Source organism: Hippopotamus amphibius, chromosome 5, assembly GCF_030028045.1.
Source record: "Hippopotamus amphibius kiboko isolate mHipAmp2 chromosome 5, mHipAmp2.hap2, whole genome shotgun sequence".
Lineage (NCBI taxonomy): Eukaryota > Metazoa > Chordata > Mammalia > Artiodactyla > Hippopotamidae > Hippopotamus > Hippopotamus amphibius.
Window position 1 is genome coordinate 141,196,035 of NC_080190.1, and position 23,641 is coordinate 141,219,675.

The following is a 23,641-nucleotide window of genomic DNA, read 5'->3' on the forward strand; positions in this document are numbered from 1 at the left end:
CAAGTTATTACCTGATAACAGGTAAGGGCTGAGATATCTGTGATCAAATGATTATTGTTTATTACAGAATTTTCAGGACCTTTTGTATGCAAACTTGTAGAGTAAATTTTAAAGAGAGCAAGGAGATGGAGAAAAAACCTATCTCCTTAACACTTTAAGTTACTTTCCTTTGGAGAGTACAGCATTGGACTTCAGAGTTGAAAGGAAGTTTAGAAATTACATATTTCATTCACCAACCAGATAGTGAACAGCTCTTCTACTTGCATTGATTCCTCCAAAATGGTTCTTCATTCATGGGGAAAAAGAAAAAAATACTGTTTGGTTGAAACCAAAAAAAATGTTATTGAAAATATTATTTCTGGGTTATTTTCCTTAGGGAAAATGATCAACCAAGAAAAATCAACTTGTCCGTGAAGAATCCCTTATGGTGGATAAGGGACTTCTCTGAGGATATTATTGTTTGTGGGGTGTTTTCTTTAAGAGAATGGCTTGATAATAATGTAGAAAAGGAGTGAAAGACTTCAAATAATTTTAGAGAGAGGTCTGTCTGGCTACTGTTTGTCCTACAGAGTAGATTCCTAAGAAAATTTAAGATTTTAAGTTAAAAGTATATTTACCTAAGTTTATTTACTGTATAGTCACTAAGATGATCCCTTGAGATTTCATTGGTTAAGGCTCTAACAAAGAATTTTTTCAATTTAAGGACTATCTACAAGTGATTGAGTCTGGAAATAAGAGATGTGTTTGAGATTAGAATTTAGTTGATAACATATTTAAATATATTACTCTCTATATATGTATCTTTGCTTTTAGCAGGTACAGATTAATATCCTTCTTAGATTCCTCCAGTGATCTGTTAAATATAAATGGTGCTCCGTAAACCTGATTATAAAAAATCTTTAAACTCTTACTAAGGAGAAAAGCTCTTTTCATAGCAAAATTATCAATATACTTTAATGCAAGGGTCAGCCCACAGACCAAATCCAGCCCATTTGCCTATTTTGTAAATAAGATTTTATTAAAATACAGCCACATTCATTGTATGTATGTGTGGTCTATAGCTGCATTCGTATTACAATGTCAGAGTTGCGACAGAGACCACGTGGTCTGCAAAGTCTAAGATATTTACTAATGGACCCTTTACAGAAAAAGTTTCCCAACTTCAGCCAGTATATATCCCATTTTTATCTAGTAATCAGGAAGAATTTAATGTAGTGTCATAGGAGGCTGAGGTCCAGGAAATAGAGTCAGTATTAGAGAATGTATATATGTATGCATGTATGTGTATATATCTATATGTATGTGTATATATATGTTTATATATGTATATATAAAATGTGTTTAAACTTTGTCTGTTGGTGCTATTTATATTTAAAAGAGTGTTTTGCTACTATAATATTCAAATGAAACTTTTTTAAAGAAACTTCCCTTACACTTAATTTAGCTAATATTTTTTCAGCACACATACATTTTTTTTAAGCTCTTTATTGGAATGTAATTGCTTTACACTCTTGTGCCAGTTTTTGAGGTACACCAAAGTGAATCAGCTGTATTTATACTTATATCCCCATATCCCCTCCCTCCCGTGACTCCCACCCTCCCTATCCTGGCCATCTAAGGCATCACGCATCATTGAGTTTATCTCCCTATGTTATGCAGCAACTTCCCGCTAGCCATCTATTTACATTTGGTAGTTATATATATATGTCAATGCTACTCTCTCACTTCGTCCCAGCTTCCCCTTCGCCCCTCCCCCCAACCCCGTGTCCTCAAGTCCGTTCTCTGCATCTGCATCTTTATTCTTGCCCTGTCACTGGGTTCATCAGTACCATTTTTTTAGATTCCATATATATGAGTTAGCATACAGTATTTGTTTTTCTCTTTCTGGCTTACTTCGCTCTATATGACAGTCTCTAGGTCTGTCCACCTCACTACAAATAACTCAATTTCATTCCTTTTTATCAGCACACATAATTTTTTGAAGCTGGGATGGCTTTTTTGTTCCCTTCCCCTTGAAGAAAATAAACATATTTATCTTGAGGTACAAACAATTCCAATATTGTATTTTAATAGAGTAATAGACATTCATACTTCACCACATTTCACACTTATATCATGGAAGCACTCAATTGATTTTGTATATTATTCAATTTATATTAACATGATATTTATATTCCCCATTTTACAGTTTGGCACAGAATCAATTAATCAAATCATTATTAAAATTTGACTCAAACCACTTAGTTGATTTAAATTTGCTCTTTTACTTAGAGATCATATAATCTAAACTCTATACATTGTTTTAGTCAAGATTTTCTTAATCCTTTTTGAAACGTTTTCTTCCCTTTATATCTTATTTTAATTATCAGTTTTTACTTAAAATTTTTTTGCTAGCAATTATCAAACATACAATGAGGTTTTTTTTCAGGATGCGTATTAAAATACTTATTTTTGAATAGGCACACTTTTGTCTATATGTCTTTACTGCACTTTTAAAGTTATGATCTTAAGCAAGGGGTATGTGTGTGTATGTTTACATTCTTACCTAGACTCAGTGTTTGTGAATTTACCTGACATTTTTTTGTAGAAACCCACTGAACCTACTAAGCTATGACTATTTTTCCCAGTTTGTAGATTTGTAGCATGCAATTGAGATTTTGTTTTTCCATTATGCATATTAATGAGAAATGGAGTTTTTCTATAAAATCTCTTTAATAAAAATCATAACTGTAATTTTAAAGCACTTTTTCATGTTTGCTACAATTTTCTTCCTGAATTTAGTTCTTATTCTAACCAGAGTTCTTAAAGACCCCCTTGATATCTATAGTTGATGTGTTTTGAGGAAGTGCATGTTGTAGACAGCATTAATCTCATCTTTTAATAGGCATACCATCTCAGTTTCTCATCTCCCTACATTCTATTTTCTCCCTAAAATGATTTCAGTAATACTTTGTGCCTTTACTGGCATGGTATGTTTTCAGGAGTATTATTCCAAGTGCCTCTGTCTTGATCCTATTTCTAGAAAATTCAAGTTCAAAAGATCTTGGTAACTGCATCCATATATATGCTGGAGCAACCTACTTTAATACCATGGGCTGATAATTCTAAATGCAATTGTAAAATTGTATGTGAAACCAATTAGACTTACAACCTCTTTCCAGTAAATAATTCTAATCTTTATGAATTAATTACAAGCCAAAATTCTCATAATATTACTATTGTTATATGTGCTGTCAAATATATTCTCCTGGATATACATGTATCAGAAAGTGTTTTCTATCTAATGAAGATTTGTTGTCTTCTGTTTTAAATTCATTACATTTTATTTAGATTGAAATTATTTTACATATTTAATAATCATGCTTTTATTCATCGAATTGCATACTTAAATAAATCTAAAAAACAGTATGACATTTAATTTGTACGTACTACCTTGAACGAAAGTAGTATATCAGCCTAGCATATCTTCTTTTATACATCCTGTAAGTAGGGCTCAGAATAAGAACTGAACATTAATTTTATGGGTTTTTTTCTACTCGATAGGTGCTATGGATATAGAGGAGAGAAATCGCCAAATGAAAATTAACAAATACAAACAGGTAGCCGGATCAGATCCCAGACTGGAACAAGATTACCATTCAAAGGCAAGACATTTTTCTTTTTAAAAGTTGTAAAATAATCAGTTAATCATATGAAACCGTTAGAGTCTCAAACTGCTGAATGCAGATTAGTCAGACACAAACATATAATGCAGTGGCCCCATGATATTATTAAATGCTAAAATTTATAATGTGTTTGTATACCAACATTTAGGTACAGATTTGCCTTAAACATCATTATATGATACAGGAGATTAAGGAAATGAAACTCATAAATGATCTGAAGAACAAATCTTTTAGAATTTTTCATTTTATAAAACCTATAAAGGCCCTAACACCCTCAAATATGTTTAGGAAGAACTTCTATTATCATCTTATGGTTTTACTACATGTAGAATTTTTTTATTTTATAGTATTTTAATTCAATCTGATTTATTAATAAGTTATTGGAACAAAATACATACTCATGAGGTGTTGCAAAGAATTCAAAAAGTTTTTTGGTGAGAATCTTTTTAAACCACTTTTTGGTAATAAATTGAGGTGTGAAGTCTACCAAGGTAGGAAAAAAAAGTATTATTTATTGCCCTTCATTGCCTTTATATTTTCAAAACATTTTTAGGCTCATCATATTATTCATTCAAAGACTTTGCTCTAATGTACCTATTTAAGACTTAACAAGAGAATGAAAATAGCAAAACTTATTCATAACGTTTAGTTATTATGTGCTGTATCATTGCAGTCATGTGATATTTGTCTTCTGTTATCTGTATATTAGGGAAAAGCAGTTTGGATTTTTATGCACTTTGGTCTATTTTATCCTTACCTTCTAAACCTTCAGTTTCTTTCAATTATACCCCATTCCTCAGTAAAGATAAGACTTATTAAGTAAAGCATAACTCACTGTGCTGGTAGGTAGCATAGGTTTTTAGTTTCTCTGTTATATGACCTAGAGGAGGCAGATACTCTTATGTCAGCATCCTCTTTCATACCACCAATGTCTTCCCCAAATTACATGAGTATTAACTGATGTGGTGAATACAGGATTGTTCATCACAGTGTTCTGCTGGCCTAGAAATGGTACAGGCCCAATGCCAAGAGAAAGATAAATTTAAGACAAACAAAAAATAACCTTGCCTTTACTTAGCAGGTTCTAAACTTATAGAAATTTTATTCTAAAATGAAAATATGAATAACTTCAAATAGGTTCAGTGAATTTCATAGAAAATAGATTTGTAATGATACGGTATTTCACATACATCTCTAACCTCTAAGCTTGATATCAGAAATGATATCTATGCCTTTCCAGGTACTTTTTAAAATATTTCTGCCTAGGGCTAGATAGATAGACCTGATCTTTGCTGGCATCTGCAATGTTCTAATCTCTCATTTATTCATTTCATATAATCCAAAAACCAAGGCAAGAAGTCCTGATAAAATAGGATATTAATGCTTCTATAAACATAAGATAACATGTATTTGTTTTGTTTGTTTATATCCCACTATACTTCAGGAAGGAGTGTAGATGATTCTTAAAAATACATAAAATACTCTCAATAATATTGTCAATGAAGAAATGAGTATCAAGGGAAAATGAACTCAAGACAAAACAAGGTAACACCCGAAGTAAAGCTTGGGAACAAAATGCATAGTGTGAGATCCTATACACCTGCTACATTTGGGGCTTGTATTTTGACTGTGAGCTTCCTCACAAGCATCAAAGGCAGAAAAGGAAACTGGGTCACTCATATGATTTACATTGTTCATACAATAAAAACAAATTCCTTAGAGGCAATGCCAATGATTCTTGTTACGGATACCTGACAGAAATTTATTACAAGGAGATGGACCAAAGGAATAGTGTAAGTGTGGCTCAAAATCTATTTTTGGAAAAACAAGTTTTGATTATATTCCAATTAATAAATTAAAGAATTCTTGAGGATTCAAAGTTTTATAACTTTGATGCCAATTATTTTAGGTTAGAAAAAATTTATCTCGGCAAAGGACTTATTATGCTAAGCAATATAATTTCCTAGGTATTCTCTAAGCAGTGGTTTTCAAAGTGTAGTCCCAGACCAATAGCATCAACTTCACCCAAGAACTTTTGGAAGTGCAGTTCTCTGGCCCCCTCCACTCCTACTTCATCAAAACTCTTGGGGTGATGTTCCTGGTTTTAACAAGCCTCCCAGATGATTCTGATGTGGACTACAGTTTGAGAACCATTGCTCTAAAGTGGGCTGCTTGTAAAATTTACTTCTAGGTAACTGAATGAGTTGCCTTCCTCTTCTAGGGTTTTAGCCAGAAGCCAGTGATGAATGATGTCATTTAAAAATGGAGATTTTCTTTTGAGAACAAGTGATCTTACTCCTTTACGAGGCCTTCTGTTTTCTAACAGTTCCTATCTGTTGAATGTCAAGTACTTAGAATTCTCTTTTCCGTTGCTGGAGTTATGCACTCAGCCTAATCAAAAATGCAATCAAGTCATTAAGGTACAACTTTTAAAACCGTCCAAAGCTCACCTTTATTTTGTTCCACTACAAATTTCCTGATGTGAAACTATCTTTGCTGGGGCATCTATCTGCTTATCATCCCTACCTTGATCTAACTCTCTCACGGATCAAAGCGGAAGTTACAGAGGATTCTTTTTCAGTCAAGTGCATGTATAGGTTTAGTTATTATTCATTTCCATACTAACAATCCTTTAGATTAAAATTTTCAGCAACATCCCTCTGTTTTTAACTTGGGATATGCACCTTATATTTCCATTCTTTTCTTCCTTGTTTGATAACAAGTGCCAATTAAATACTTGTTATTGAGCTGTGTGCTTTAATACATTAACTCTAATTCTTGAAAAATTAATTAATTGATAAGGAGACTAAGCCATAAAAAGGTTGAGTAATCTACCCAAGTTCACATTAAATCATGAAAAGTATTATTTGTAGCTAATCTGGTTTTCCAGTTTTGAGATAACTGAGATTAAATCCAAAGCCTGTGGAGCATATGCTGTATTTATGAGCTGTATTCCTGAAATTCTAGTGAAACTATTAAGAAGCTTTGATGGAATATAAGTTAGTGAAGTTTTTTTTTTTAGAAAAACTACACATTCCACATTTTAAGTGGCGTTGCCTCCCTGAATTTCTCAAGCATTCTGCACTGACAGTTGTTTAGTAAACAATTCTTACAAATTTATAAAATATGTCCTTAGTAATTCACTTTGAAAGTACCTGTAGAGCAATGCCTATTAAGTTGCTGTCTTTCTAAGGATATTTTAAGTATATGAGGAAATTTGTAAGCAAACAGCCTATATTTTAATAAAAGCATCAAACCATGTGCTGACGTGATTCCTACTTAATCAGTGGATGATTTCTCAGGGCTTTTTGCCTACTGCATTGTCTTTATCCCAGCTTACATGTGCTTCATCTGTTCTACTCTCAACAAAATTTAAAGATCAACTTAAAACTAATAGGTTCAGGAAAATGTGATTTGTTTATTACATTTAACAATGTGAATTATAATTCAGCATAAACCAACTACCCTTCCATGAGTTATATAATTACAATAATTAGCAATAATAGATAAATAATGTATATATATCTGAAAATTAATATGGAGAATTTGATAGTATTTATTTAAGTATATGATGTTTGCTTTTTAAATTAGCCATATTTGATGTTTTTAAATGAACTCAGGATATTTATTAAAAGGGTAGTCCATAAGATTTCAACAGAGAAGCCACACAGTTTATTAATACCATATTTATTTAGAACTCAAAGCTTACTTCTCTGTATAAAAAACTGCTCCTTTTTGGTGGTAATGCTCCTACAAAATTATCATAAAAATATCTTACCCCTATTATAGCACTTATAATCTTCTGTTTTCTTATTTATCTCTCTAGAGTTAAGTAATATAGCCCATAAATTTCCCAGAATTTTTCAAATGTGAACCAGAAGTTCCTATTAATCCATTTAACCTGCAATCTAACAGACCCAGTTAGTGTTCTGGGAGCAGAGCACAAAGCAAAAGAAAGGGGAAAAGAGAGTTATTCTCTCTTCTTGGTACAAACCTGATCCTAGTCACGTGTCACCTTTTCTTCCAGGCTTCTTATCTTGTAAGGACCCATTCACGGATTTCAACGAGATGTGTTAGGAAGAACGCAATCCCACTGAAGTAACTTCAGTATAATATGAACTACACAACACAGAGATAGTTTCTTTAAAAAAAAAAAAAGTCTTTGCAAATAAACCTCACATGATGGAGTTGTAGGCAGTATCAATATAAAAAAATTCGGACAGTTAAAGGCAAAGTATTTTTGGCAAGTAGATCACTGTTGTTAACTAAGCTGTTCCCTTAATTAGAGCTTATTCTCTTCTCAACACTGAGACTATACATTCAAGGCCAGCCTTAAGTGTTTTAAATTGACTTTCAAAACACAAGCAGTAGGGACACCAGAAGAGGGGAGACAAGTTGTGGCTGGTGAGGAGTAGCATATATGGGCTGCTTGTAAGTTTGATGTTTGTGAGTCAGGAGTACTTCAAGACTAATATCCCCAAAATATGGCAGCAGTACTTGAGTACAGAGTAGGAGATGAGAACACAGCCTGGAGTCAAGCAAACTTCACCTGGGTGACTTTGGGTAGGTTAACATTCTAACTCTCAGTTTCTTTATTAAACAGGGCTTTGAGATCTATTTCATACAGCGATGATTAGGAGGAAATGAGAATTCTAGTAGGTGTGATCTTAGTAATCCAATCTCTACCCTGTGAGGTCCTCAAGGAGTAGGTTAAGATGTCCTGTAGGTAGTAGTGAAGCATCCTTTCTTGGAATAAGCAGTTCAACTGTTTTATGAACAGAAGTAGGATTCAGATTTTCAAAAAAATTCCTGCTAGACTTAGTCCAGCCAGATATCCAGCAAAATGGTTTCATTTTTTTAAAATCAGAATTAAGATCACATACTCATAGTTTCCATCCCAAACTAGTCAAGAAATCTTATCACTAACTGATAAAGATGCCAGGGAGAATGCCAGTGGCTGCACCTGGATTTCTTCACTATAACATGCCACTTCTCTAAGCGTCTATTTTACTTTGTCAATTTTCTCTATTGTTGCATTTATTTCTATATAACCCTGCAAAAAGATAGCTTCAGTTCTTTAGCAAGATTAGCACAGTGTGCTAATAATAGTACCTACCTCATAGGGTTGTTTTCAAGATTAAGTCTATGTATATGTTATGAATAACTCTTAAACAGAGATTGGAATATAATAAGGAATAAATAAGTAGATGGGAGTATGATGATGGTGGATGATGATGATGATGGGGAAGAAAGAAAAAGAAATCATTTTCAACAGATACCTTGTTCTTACCAAGTCTATATCTGTTGCCATCAACAATCTACCAGATACAGATTAGTGTATCTTTAAGGTAATCCTAAAAAATATGTGGGTGGAAAGGGAGGAAAAGTATAAAAATTAGTGATAATCTAAAAAGTCTAAAAAGTGATTTGGATTGTCTCATTTTTATCAGGTTAGTCAAATTTTTATCTACTTTAAATTATTATTCTTGCCATTTCTACTCTTTAGCCAGCCGGAGTGTACTTTAACTTTAATTTAAACAAAGAGAGAGAGAGAAAATATATTCATACATAATTTATCCATATCTATGCCTATACACACACACATCCTAAAGCTCTGAGCCAAAGGAGAATTTCTTTCCTCCATATTTTAGCTGATGGAAGCAATGACTGTTTATTTCTTCCTAGTCTCACAGGTACAAATATACCTCACTTTATGTAACAGACCTACAGTTAAAAAATTAATAGTTGATAATTTTGATGGAATTTTAGAAATTTTACAGTTTTATCTGTGACTAATCTTTGAAAATAAAAGTTTCTAACTTCAGGCTTCTTTTTTCTTAACATGTTGTATTAATTTGCTAGGGCTATCATAACAAAATGTCACAGACTAGGTTGCTTAAACAATAGAAATGAATTTTCTCACAGTCTAGCAGCTAGAAGTCCAAGATCAAAGTGTTGGCAGGTTTGGTTTCTTCTGGGACCTCTCTCTTTGGCTTGGAGACGGTGGCCACCCTCTTGCTCTGTCCTCACATGGTCATCCCTCTGTGTGTGTCTATGTTCCAATTTCCTCTTCTTGTAAGGACACCAGTCATATTAGATTGAAGCCCACCAATGTGACCTCATTTTACCTTAATTACTTCTTTAAAGGCCTTAGCTCCAAAATAGTCACATTCTGAGATACTAGAAGTTAGCACTACAACATATGAATTTTGGGGATATGCAGTTCAGCTATGACATATCTCTACAAAGTAGTTAATGATCTTTTAGTTTATCACCTTAATGCATTATGAAAGCATATTTGATTGTAATGTAAATATGGATTTTTAGGCAAGTATAGCTGTTTTGTTTCAAACTTTTTGATTTCTTAAAATTGTGTTTACTTTTCTCTATTTCTCCAACTACCTTCTCACATTCTAGGAGATGAGATATTTTTATGTTTGCAAGTTCATTTTAAACTTGGTGTACCCCCCCAAAAAATAATAAATAAATAAATAAAATTAAAAAAAAAAAAGAACCATGTCAACCACCCCAAAAAAAAATTATTTTTCTTAGTTATGAAGCCACATTTAAATTTAAATATGTTTTTCTTAGCCAGACATTCAAGCATGTGTCCTCTTTCTTCACATTATATTTGTGAATTGCTACCTCCTACTATATAACCACCTGTCAGGCCGGGAAAACCACATGTCAGGTCAGGAAATATAAAAAAGATTTTTTTTAATTATGAAGAAGTCATTTGAGATGACTAGGTCAGCAACTTACATGTTATAAAACACTATAAAATTACAGAAGAAATTGTACTTTCTCCCTTTTTACTAAATATAATATTGCTACAAACTAACAAAAGAATTTTAAATAAATCACATCTAGCTACTTGCTGATAAAAAGGTCAATCTATGGACTATAGCTGCTATTGCCAAGAGCATCATTTCTTCCTGTATATTTCCTAAGAACACACAAGGGAAACATTTTTCTTTTACCTCCAGCAAAAATAGAAACTTATACACTTGCCTTTGCTTTCATCAAGCCTCCAGGGTTGCTGGCTTGCTAACAACTAGAACGCCCTACGGGGGATACAAGGGATGGATGATACGAGTCACCGAGGGGTGAGCAAACTTGCTTTATAGAATCAAGGACAATAAGGGAAATAAAGAAGGAAGAAAATGTGATAAATAGGGCAGAAACATTCTTTCCAACTCAAATTTCATATAATTTAAAAGGATTACATATAACCATATAAAAAATTACAAATATTAAGAATATTCAAAACAGCAGAGTTGTGAAAACAACAGAGATGTGAACCAACCGTGGCACTTATCACTTCCTAAAATACATATATTCTGTCTTATATGGTGCTTATTTGCTTATTCCTTACCTTTTTATTAATCTGTATACTTCTTGAGAATGGGGACATAGTTTACTCATCTTTGTATTCTCTCCAGAGGCAGGTAAGGACAAGATATGAACTTCCGGAGAGGGTATTGGTAAGGTTATCATCTGAAAGTCAAAAGCAAATTTTCTAATGGATATGATTATTGGTTTCTGTCTAGAGTTAATCATAGTAGAAAGAATACTCAGAAAGAATTGGAGGACTTAGGTTCTGAGTTTGATTCTACCACTCATGTGATAAGACTTTGGATACATTGCCCAATAGTTCTTCACAACCCAGCTTTTTTCTGTGTGCAAATTCCATGTTATCTATAAAGTGCTACATAAATATATGGTAGTTTGTAGGCCACATTGAAAACACTTGGGTTTTAGGCAGCCTCATCATTAATTAAGCACATCATTTAATCTCGTAAACTAATCTTTAAGATTATATTTGGACTAGATCTTCTATATTTCATTTCCTTTATCTAGTGTTGCCTCATTTGATTCAGTAATCTCTGATCAGTTTCAAGCTCTCTGATAGATGTATTCTCACAAATGATTGAATTTATAGATTTTAAAATTAATTTATGGCATAATCATTATGATTTAGTGAATAAATTTATATCTATAATGTTTTTGTTTCATACTTTACATGAAATAATTGATAACTAAGTTTGAATTGAGACAAGTCAAAACCTTTAGTCAATTAAGGCAATCAGTCAACTAGGAGGGCAATATGAAGTCTTCCACATCTATAATTTCAATTTAATTTGGCTAATTATAATTTGAACATATCTACAATTTTGTTATGTAATAGCTATGTTCTTGAGTACAAAAATTAGTTGTAATTTTTTTCAGTTGGAAGGATTACAGATATTATTTATTAGCAAAATTAATACTAATGTTTTCCTAAACATGGAAGTTTTATTATTTCTACTTCATCAGTTTTGAAGATTGTAAAATAATATTCCAGTCTGGAAATAATATTGCTGACTTTGAAATATATCTCATATGAGAGAAGAAACTTTTGGCTGGTGATGATTTGAGGAGGTAGAAACATTCTATGTAAAAGAGTACAGAACTCAGCTTGGCTCATGGGAATGCCCAGTAATGGTAGCTATTTTTATTATTTATTATAACAAGTGAGGTAAGATTAATAACAAAAACCTTACAGTTGCACTCCATTCTAATGGATGAACCAAAACCCACCAGTTCAATAGTACTTTCTGTCTGACAAAGAAAATGGCTGTGATTTTATGATTGACCCTTTTCAGGTCATTTTCACGACTAGGAATACTCACCTCAAAGCTAACAGCTTTCCAGGTCCAGTCATATAAGAACATGTTACTGTATGACTAGAGTCTGTCATACAGAGTGAAGTAAGCCAGAAAGAGAAAAACAAATACTGTATGCTAACTCATATATACGGAATCTAAAAAAAAAAAAATGGTGCTGATGAACCCAGTGACAGGGCAAGAATAAGGATGCAGATGCAGAGAATGGACTGGAGGACACAGGGTTGGGGGGGGGACGGGGGGCGAAGGGGAAGCTGGGATGAAGTGAGAGAGTAGCATAGACATATATACACTACCAACTGTAAAATAGATAGCTAGTGGGAAGTTGCTGTATAACAAAGGGAGATCAACTCGATGATGGGTGATGCCTTAGAGGGCCAGGACAGGGAGGGTGGGAGGGATTCGTGGTAGGGAGAGGATATGGGGATACATGTATAAATACAGCTGATTCACTTTGGTGTACCTCAAAAGCTGGTACAAGAGTGTAAAGCAATTATTTTCCAATAAAGAGCTTAAGGAAAGAAAAAAAAAGAACGTTACTTTTCAAGCCCATTTTCACTTTCTGCCAAAAATAAAAATCATCTGAATTTTAAATGGAATGTAAAAGTGTTATTTCAATATGACATAAAACATCTTTTTATTCAGGTTAGTTTGTATGATTTCTTCAATAATTTAAATATTTTACTTGCTTAAAATTCATCCAGGTATAGTTATAAGTAGAGTTGTGGTGTTATTTCCATGCCGGTTTTGTATTCTGATTATACATGTCATTTTATATAGTTTTCAGATTTCAGAAAAGGAAGAAAATCTTTATTTTAAAGAAGAGAACAATATGTGAATATTTTAAAAAGAAATGGCTTAGGTTCTAAATATGCTTACCTAGTATCCTATTAAACATGAAATTATGGTTCACCATTTATTTTAATGAAAAGAAATAGAAAAACTTTAATATTAATGTTAGCTGTATAAGCTTAGTCAATTCATTTAACTTATTTAACTTATTTCCCTCAATTTTCTCATCTATGAAATGAGGAAGGTAGATTATATCCTCTCTGAGGTCACTTTCAGGTTTAAAATACTATAATTTTTTTTTAATGATTTAGTGATGAGTGAATAACTCAAAGTATGTTTCAGCACTGAGTAACTTTCCTAGGCTTTTTTTCTTAAAAGGTGGTTATATGAGTCCTCTTTTTTATATCTGAACATATTTTGTTATCTCAGGGGACATTTAGTAACATTCTCTTTCCTACTACTCAGAACTGCATACCTGGGGTGTCTGTGAAGCTGATCAGCTTCAAGTCTGGATTCTGGCTCTGCAACATTAAAAGAAAAAAATTACCAGAAAAACATTCAAATAAATAATAATGAAACTGAGGACTGAGTGAATGAGGAAGGAATAAAGGAAGGAAAGGATAAAGGGAGGAAGAAATGGAAAAAAGGAAGGAGGGAGGAAAGAAGGAAGCAGGCAGGCATAATCCTTCTAATCTAGTAGTTCATAATTGAATTAGGGAAACACATGCACATACGAAATAGGCTGTGTTAAGTAATGCAATACAAGTAAATCGTGCAAAGGAAAAATAAAAAGAGAAATATTCATTTGGCCTGAAGAAATATGGGAATACATTGTAGAATAAGACATGAGGTGAAGAAATATAGAAATACATTGTAGAATAAGACATGAGGTGAAGGACAGAGGGGAGAGCTTAAGAAGAGTTATAAAAGCATATGAGCACAAGCTGTGTTTTAAGGAACAGCGAGTAGTTCTTTAGAATGGAAACATTTAACAGATTGGGATACATATTAGGAGGTAAGAATGGAAAAGATGTCTGGGACCAGATCGTGGAGGGCTTTAAATCACTCAGTTAAAAGTCCAGAATGTTCTTCTTTAAAATCATGGGCTTAGAAGATTTCTTAAGTCACCAATATCTACAAATCTATGCTTCTAGAAGATACTCTAATGGTATACTTCAGGTGGATTTGAAAAGAATGCTAAAGACAAGGAGTCCTATTCAGATGCTACTAAAGTCAGAGCAAGGTGTAATTGTCGTTCCTTGCCATGAAAACATCCCAAGTGGTCTTAATGCAAACCTAACGGATCCTGTCCTGTCTTCTCACGCAAGGAATGAGGGTAGTGGGCCTCTTCCAGATTTTCAACAGATTGTAGTTATATCTGCCCTGTGCCTGAATTTGATGGGTCAGGGCAATTCTCAGGTGCTTTTAGGATCTTCAATAATAGGTCATTATTCAGGCTGTTATTTAGCTCTGATTCTCTTAAATACAAGTACCTTGAGTTACTTTATTACTTTTCTAAGGTACTAATATTTGAAAGGGAACGTCACTAAATATCCTCAGTCCATTAATTTTTCTAGTGTTTTTGCCTGTTACAGATTCCCAGGACCATGATCCTACTGCTGTGTTCTCATGTCTTACTTCTGGTTGCAACTTTTGGAGTGCTAGCTTGCTACTCAATATCTGTAATATTGCCACCCTATGTCCTAATAAAAGCTATAAATAGCCTCTAAAAATTATATGATAAGCCACATAATATTTAAAAATATTTACAAAGGACCAAATGTCAGAAATTTTATGTCTAAGCAGAGTTTATTTATGATATTTCTTAATTCTAGCTAGGTCTTACAAGTTTCTAATCTGAGGGCTTGGAGAAGCATTATTATGACATAATGGTATAATTGCTTTAATAGTAACTCCTTTTCTGGAAAAATAGTGAACTCATTGGTTTGAACCAGCAGCCGGCATTCTGTTCTACTCTCCCTGGGCTTGGATATAACTGAAATGTTACATATATCAAAATGAGCTATTGTTATTAATACATTTAAGGATCTGGGAAGAATAGACCCCTTGATCGAGCAAGAAATTTCAGATGACATTTGTTTGAGATATTACTGAATAATAAATGGCATAAAAATAAATCTAAGACTCACTAAATCTGTTGAAAAAGAAAACGGTTATCTTATGTGGATACATCTAAAATAATAAATGGCTGAGTATTAATACATAGTGTCTATAAATTTTAAAATTAATAGCTGTCTTAGATGTTGGGAAAAAGAAAATGACATATAAAATATTTGAAAGCTGTTTGTAAACCATTAAAGTTATTCAAATTTTAGTAATTATTAGTGTTATGGTCATGGATTATTATGTTTCTTGGTTTAACTTTCCTTGACACCAAGTATAAGCATAATTATAAAAACCAACCCAAGCTAACAGCTTTAAGAATAAAAAAACATGAATTTCCAACTCAAGTTTGATGTTATCCTGCCCTAAGTAAATAAGCCAGTCTGGTGTCTAAGGACAATGCCTTTTTTTTTTTTTTAATGAGAGAAGGAATTAGAAACTTATAAGGTTTTCATAGCTATTTTCAAGTTTTTTCAAATCAAGATACAATGTTTGAGATTATAGCCAAACAGTGATGAAAACTGAGTATCACAATCTTGCTTCTGTAGTTTCATCATGGAAATTTATTATTACATATAATGAAAGCATAATTAGATGCTTTATTATTATCATGATCAATATTTATTATGTGTCAAGATCTGTGATCGCATTTAAAGCTCACATCAGGCTCCAAGAAGTTAAGAGATTTGCCCAGAATCACATAGTTACCAGTAAGTGGTAGAACAGTTACACATTCATATCTTCCAATTCTATGCCCTGTGGTCATTATGATATACTGCTTCTTATCATTAAAATTAGATGACTACATTATGGTTTTCATCAATAAGGTTTGTTAAAGAGTATACCTTTTTACCATGAGGTCGGAAAATATTTTTATGGCACAAAACAGGATGAGGATATCCCATTTGGATTAGCATTCAAATATTCATAACAAATAAACGGACAAAATCATCTGAGTAAGGATTTTTTTTCCATAAACAAGAAATTCAAGCAGCTGTTCAGGGCTGGTACCACTGTTTAAAAAGCCAAGTTCTCTATTCTTAGAGCTTCTCTTTCTGCTCCCTGTTTTTATAGTAGGACATTCATCCCTATTGTCACAAAATAACTTATAACATAGGCTCACATGTAAACTCCAGTCAGAAAAAAAAAGCAAAGAGGGGAAGGCAAAGGCCATTACGGCTAAGCCAGCCCACTGTAATGAGGAAAGTAATACTTGTCTCCAAACTCTGCCCCCTAAATTCCTGCTTATACCTCTGAGGCCAGGCTCAAGTCAAAGGATCACCCTCGCTACAAGGGATCCTGAAAAATGAAGTTCTTTTCTTTTTTTGTTGTTTCTGTTAGACCACCAAAATAAGTCTGATTCTTTTAGTAAAGAACAAAGGAGGAGAAAGAATATTGGTAGGCAGTCAACAGCAAGTGAGACAAATAAGTAGGTATAACAGACTCTATCAATATGAAAGATCAAGGACCCATTCATAAGCTCCAAGTAGCTAAATATCAAGAAAAGTTTTTGAATATAATGAGTGATATTTCTTGACTGATTAGAATGGAGAATATTAGAGAAAGAGAAGTCAAAGATAACTCACAAGTTTTCTAGGTTTTTGCTGGTTGTTAAGCCTATTAAATAATGGAGAGAATATAAGAGCTACAAGAACAGCTGTTTTGGGATGAAAGAGAATACATTTGGTTTTGGCCACATTGAATTTTATATACCTACAAAACAACATATAGGAGATGTCCTGTTAGCATCTGGAAATACAGGTCTGCAGCTTGGGAGAGAAGTGGAGGTAAAAGATAAGGATTTTTTAGTCATTACATGAGTAGATGATGGATTAGATCATTCTGTGGAAATATGTATAGTGAAAAGAAAAGAAGGCTTAAGATTGAAATTTGGGGAAAATATAATTTAAAATCAGGTTAGAGAAAGTGAAGCCAGCAAAGGAGATTAAGGATAAATAGAGAGGTAGGATAGAAACCTTGAGTGATATTAATCTGAGCAGCCATTATGGAAAAGTTTCAGGAAGAGAGAGGACTTCAACAATGTTAGATGTTATAGCAAAACTAAGAGAGAAGAAAACTAAAGAGGCACTATTGGCTGGTAAATTAGGACATTTTGGTATTTGTTTACTTGTTTATTTGTTTTTGAGAACAGTTCTAGTAAATGATAGATGAGAATGGGGTAAGAGTTATGGATCCTGAGAAGGAAAACGGTAAATGCATTTGTTAAAGGCAACAGCGCAAGCCCTGCAGCTACCTGAGATTTCTAAACTTGGCATTCCCATCTCTGAAAATTGTGAGGAATCAATGGAAATAAGTAAAGGATGTGGTTTCTCGAGGAACAGCTGATTACTAATAGACACAGAGTTTCCACAGAGCCAAGCCTGCGGGAAAATCATCATTGACTACTAGCATTAATTCCTCCTCTCCAAATTCTCCAGAATACTTATATTTCCTTCAGACCAAGAGGCAGTGGCTCTTTTGTTGTCTTGGCCTCCAAGCTAATGGCTACTCTGTCTACAATTGTGTTCTTTACCTTAAGCTCTTATTGTTCCATCTTTCACAAGATGAGTAATTTGCAGATATATCTTATTGTCCCTTACCTCTTTTCTCCTAACAAGTCTTTGTGAGTCCTACAAATAGTGCATTTATTTCCAAACCCCCACCCCTGGTGGTATGTACCAACTCTACATTCAGTGACCACTTGTTAACTTGAAATCAGCCATAGAGGGAGTATTTATTCTTCAGAAATCAGCCAACTCTGTAAATCAGAACTTTTTCCTTTTGGATATCAGGTTGTTAAACATAAACACAGGACTTCCTATCTATACCCATCACAGAGAATGAAAGGATTAGGTGACAACTCTGTTCAGCTATCATTACAGTAGTTTATACTCTGACTTGATACTTCATACTGGAGATAATACCTCAGTATTATAGCCCAGATAAAGCAACCATTCCACTCATTTCTTTTAAACATTCATTGAGTTCTTAGTCAGGCACTACTGATCTAGATAATGGGAATACTAAAATAAATATGACAGTAATTATCCTCAAGGAATTTATAATCTAGCAGGATAGAGAGATGATAGATAGATGATAGATAGATAGGAGAGAGAGACAGAGAAAGAGAGACATGATAAAAGTGTAAGAAAGAGATAAGTAAAGTAGTTTAGAAATACTCAAGGCAGTGATTAATTCTCCTTGAAGGAATTAAGAGTTTTCTAGCTGAGATTTCACTTGCAGGATACTGTTTACAAAGCTAAACCTTAAAATAGCCATCAGTTTTCTGTGGCCTTTCTTCACTGTCAAAGTAGGGAACTGACCACACAATACCTTCTTTAGGAGTCCTATCTAAACAAAATTATCTGTTGACAAGCAGATTTTCACACAGTGCAGCATTCAAATCAGACAACGATAGGAACTTTGGCTAGGACAGGGGAAAAATCATCTAGAATTAGCTCCCCAAAAAGACATTACCTACAGTTGTGGTATTAACAAAAGACAGCATCTACTCCCTTTAAGTTATTATGTGAAATAAAAATAAGATAATGAAAATGAGAGCATCTTCTTGCTCTCATGATTATTTAATTTACCACAGTGCCAGGAGTCCCTCTGCTCTGTTCTTGTCTTCTCTAGACTCATGAGACTGATATCAAGAGTCCTGCACAGAAATTCAGTCTCTCTGTTCTCTTCCAAAGATTATGTTTGCCCCAATTTTTTCCTATCTTTTGATCTACTCATATTTTCTCTCTGAATATGATGTAAATATTCCTCGAAGTACTTCCCGGTGGCCTAAAAAATTTTTCTTCAAACTTGAGCTTTCTTGCTTCTCAGTATATTGCCATAACCAATTCTTTGACTAGAGTTTTAGACAATAAATTGCAGTTTTATGGCGAGATTCAATAAATTGAAGACAAGCAATGCTTAAGGAACTCTCAAAGAAGTTCATGTACAAAGCTCAAATGACCTGAGTTGCTGAGATACTGTAGAGAAATTGAGCTAGGAAATTACCTAATCTTAGAACTTGAAATGAGTATCAAGGAGAAAATGGAAATTTTATTTTAGAAATTTGAGTTTACCTTTTTCTGAGGAATATTATTATAAAAGTGTGATAATAACTTTCCTTGCAATAGAGCTCTGCTGATATACTGTTACTTTCCGCCAATGTTAGGTAAATAGGGAGAGCATTAACTTTTCCAGGGCACTTAAGAACTCTAGAGTCTGGAACATCCTAGAGAATAATAATTTCCTGTAAATTTTTCTAGTTCATGATCTGCTTAATAGTAATGTACAAAACATCAAAATGTTGCCGGGAAAAGCTTCCTCACTGTTGTCCAAGACTTTAATGATCTCCAGTCGGCACAGTTTTCAGCTGAGATCCTGTAATCCTATGCAATAAACCTTCTTTATTTTTGTTCCATTAAAGATAATGCTGAGCACATCATCCATTGTTCATTTGTCAACTGAAAACTAATAGATGCTAATTGTTTAAAACAGTATTTATTGTATAGTGCCAAAACAATACCAACCATTTCCTAAATAAATGAACTTATTCACATTCATAACTCATTCCTTGGTATAATAATAATTTAGCTGCTTCTGTCTCACTGTTAAATTATATAACTTTTGTTTATCGTACTTTAGGGAAAGCAAAAAGAATGAACCATTTTAAAAGTAAACTTCCATAGTAGGTCATTTATTACTTTGATTTGGGTTTTTTTGTGAATTATATACATGAAGATGCTATAATCTAAATGTATTCAAAATATGTTCCTATGAAGTTTTACTTATAAAACTTTTTTCTCATTATTTCTCACTTTCCGAATTTCTCATTCTGTTTATCATGTGTCTATTTGTAATGGAAACCTGAGCTATATCCCAAAGGTAAACATGCCGAGTTGCTAGAAATAGAGGAATGCACTTGGTGCAAGCCTGAGGTAGACAACAAAATCATCATCAAACTAGAGCATTTAGCTAATTTGTAGTCTTTATTTAATCTATTCCATTCAGTCTTTTTATTTATGACCCTCTGCTTTTACTGCTGGAAATGAGCAGCTGCTATGTGCAAAGCACACGATTGGATAGTTTGAATGTATTATTTCTCTTACTCCTCACAAGAATCCTTAAAATGAGATTTATTCTTACGTACTGGTACAAAAGCTAAACGTCAGAGTCTAAGTTAAATTAAATCTTTGACTCTTAGGTACTAAGAGAGTTACAAAGATAAGAAAGATATTGTTCTGGCTTTTTGGAGCTTGTATTCTAATAGAAGATTTGAAAATTATCAATAAATATGAATACACTTACACACACACACACACACACACGCACCTATGATAAGAGGTAGCAGGTGATGAATTATTTAAGGCGTAAAACTATGGTATAAATCTTATCTTTCCTTAAATTTTGCATATCCAAAATGTTAGCTCAGCAAACTAGATTATATGAGAGGTCTTAGCCAAAGATATGTGCAATGTATATATACCATGTGTGATCAAAAAAAAATTCTTAAGCCTTAGGCTAGCCTGTGTGTAACTATGAATCATAGCAAAAGGATCAAAAGTCATGATGACCTAAAAAGACAAAGGCTGGAATATGCAAAGTCAGAATCCTAACTACTGAAATACAAAAGTCAAATAAGCAGTTAGGATTCAGAAATGAAAGCAGAAAAAACCAGACAAGAACCAATCAGGGAAACATTGGATACGTAGGTACCAGGTGGCTTTGGATATTAGGATAAAGAACCAGAAACAGATATTAAAAATGAGGCATCTTCTGTGTCAGCCAGGAAGTGTCATATATTTCTTGCTGAGATACAGCTATTCCTTGTCCTGCAATTGAGAATCAGTAGTTCCCTATGACGTGATGGGATATGAATGAACCTGGCCAAATGGGGAAGGTGAGGCCTGAGAACATACTAGGGGGAAAGTTATGTTTAATATTTTATTTTGCTTTATAAATATAGTCTCTGGAATGTATCTATATATAGAAATAGTTATATTTTTATTGTAACTTAGAGCAGTCTTAAAGTAATAAATTTACTATTAGGTATTTTACCTAATATTTCTTTTGGTAAATATATTCCTGGAATTGATACTAAGCCAGTATTCTGCTGCCATCGAATCACCATCATCATCATCACCTTTTACTTATAGAACACCTCTTACGTGTCCAATATTGTGCTAAATACTTTATTTACATTATTTTATTTCATCCTTGCAGGAAACCTAGGAGATAGGTGTGATTGTTGTCCACATTTTAACAGATAAAAACTGGAACTCATAGAAGCACTTGGCCCAAGATTGCAACCTAATAATTTGTGTAGCCAAGATTCATATCAATGATTCAGTCTCACTCCAGAGCATGTGCTTTTAATGATTACATTTACCCTTAATACTTCCTGGAGTTAAAAGCTGTGGCTTTTCTTTGAATTTAGATGATATAGTAGTCCCAAGAACAAAGGCAAAGAAAAAATATAATACCAAAACTGCTTTTCTATTCAATGATAAATTATTTTTAAAGATGTAAATAGCAATATGCTTCTCTTTTTTATTATAAATTGTAAGAATAAGAAAGATAAAGTTCCCCCAATACAGTATAATATCTGTTGAACAATTTAATAATTTTGAAAAATTTCTTGAAACATCCATTTTTCATACACATGAAGTGTGCCAAAATGGAAATACTTCCATTTGTGTCTCAACTTGAGATCAAATTTACTTTTGATAAATTACATGGAAAAAAAAATATGTATAGCCAACATTGTCTATGTTAGCCAGTATATGCTGACTATATATGTGTATGTATATTATATATACATATATATATTTTTTAAATATACTGGTTAATGTAGATAATGTTTGATCCATCCATTGAAATGCTATTCTAGGCAATGGCTGAAGACATTGTCATTTAAAGTAAATTGTTTTCAATATTTTAAAATGACTTTAGTTTGAAAAAAATATATTGGATTAAATGTTCTCCAAGTAAATCCACTGTAAATAAATAGTCTTCCTTTGAAAATCAAACATAACAATTCTATGTACATAGATATTTCCTGATAAAAGGCAATAATTTTTAAAGAATTTAACTGTTTTTTTTTTTTTTGATAATTGAGAATTCCAACAAAGTCGAAAGTTAGAATGGATTAAGAAAGGCCATATCTCACCTAATATAAATATATATTTCTAGATTAAAGATTTGATTATTAATATTTTGTGAAGCCTTCGAAATAATTCTTGTATTTTACATTTAAAGAAAAGGATCGGTTATTAACTCAAAAATATACAACAGGATACTGGGAGATCCTGGGTGGGGGTAGAGGGGAGGGGAATAGATCATTTGAATCTGATCTAATGTTTATGCTATACCCTACTGCCATTCAACTTGTCTTACCAAAATGTTTATTTCTAGCTAATATTTTCAGTGAATTGTTATTCATACAGGACTATTTATTAGGTAATGATTATTCAAGTCACAATAAATGGTTTATGTAAGATAATCATCTTTCTAATGCTTTGTGAAATTTGCCAGTATTTATGATTTAAAAGATCTCCATTGTGAAATTGACCAAGGATTTTTCACCATTATGTTTAAGAGTATATTAACAAAGAAAAATCTATTAGCAGATAGTCTCCTAACCTAGTAATAGGCATCAGGTAGTACGGTACAGTAATAATAATGGCTGCATTATTTTATATTATGCCAGATAGCAAACGCATATTATTTCTAATTTTCAAAACAACACTGCAAGGAAGATATTTATTTTCCCTATTATTTTGTAAACAGGGTTTTAAAGGTGAAACAATTTGCTCAAGTTTAGCCAACTAGTAAAAGTTTTCCTTACACCAGGTTTTTTCAGACTTCAAAATCTATTCTTTTTTACATTCCACATGTCATTAACATAAAGCATTTATGAAGGTTTTCAAATTACCAGAGTATTTGAACACCCAGAACACCCTGCACCCTGGCTGTGCCAGATAACCAGCTGATTATTTCAGTTCCAGGAAGTTTGAACTATTATAAATAATAATGACTTTTTCTAGTGTTTTTAGGATTCATCCAAATTCCAGCAACCACTCAGAAATTAAACTTTCTCTTTTCTCTTGGCTTTTCTTTAAAAACTTAGTGTTTTAATAATTAGATTTTATATTATCTCTAGGTTTTCAGTGAAGCATAATGGATTAAAGAGAAAATTGATGCTACTAAAATTGGTTTTTATAAGTTACAATGGCAACTTCATCATACTTTTTTTTCAAATTTTATTCAGAAATAAATTCTGCTTCCTAATATTAAGCCAAATGTTTATTTCCCAGATTTTACCTAAATGTTCTTCCCTGAGGCCATTGCTGTTGTGAAACTGTTTTTAATGGCCTTCTTTGGGGTGTGGTGAAA

At 32.9% G+C, this 23,641-nt stretch overlaps 1 protein-coding gene across 37 annotated transcripts in view; it reads left to right on the forward strand.

Moving 5' to 3' along the window:
* RIMS2 (regulating synaptic membrane exocytosis 2) overlaps nt 1-23,641 on the forward strand; it is a 577,683-nt gene that overhangs the window by 422,099 nt on the left and 131,943 nt on the right. For 17 of the 37 annotated variants that reach the window (XM_057735252.1, XM_057735257.1, XM_057735244.1 and 14 more), the window contains one exon: nt 3,544-3,644. The exons of the other annotated variants lie outside the window; for them this stretch is intronic. In XM_057735252.1, the coding sequence (XP_057591235.1) occupies nt 3,544-3,644 (101 nt within the window). The remainder of the gene's footprint in view (nt 1-3,543; nt 3,645-23,641) is intronic. 37 annotated transcript variants of the gene reach the window in all.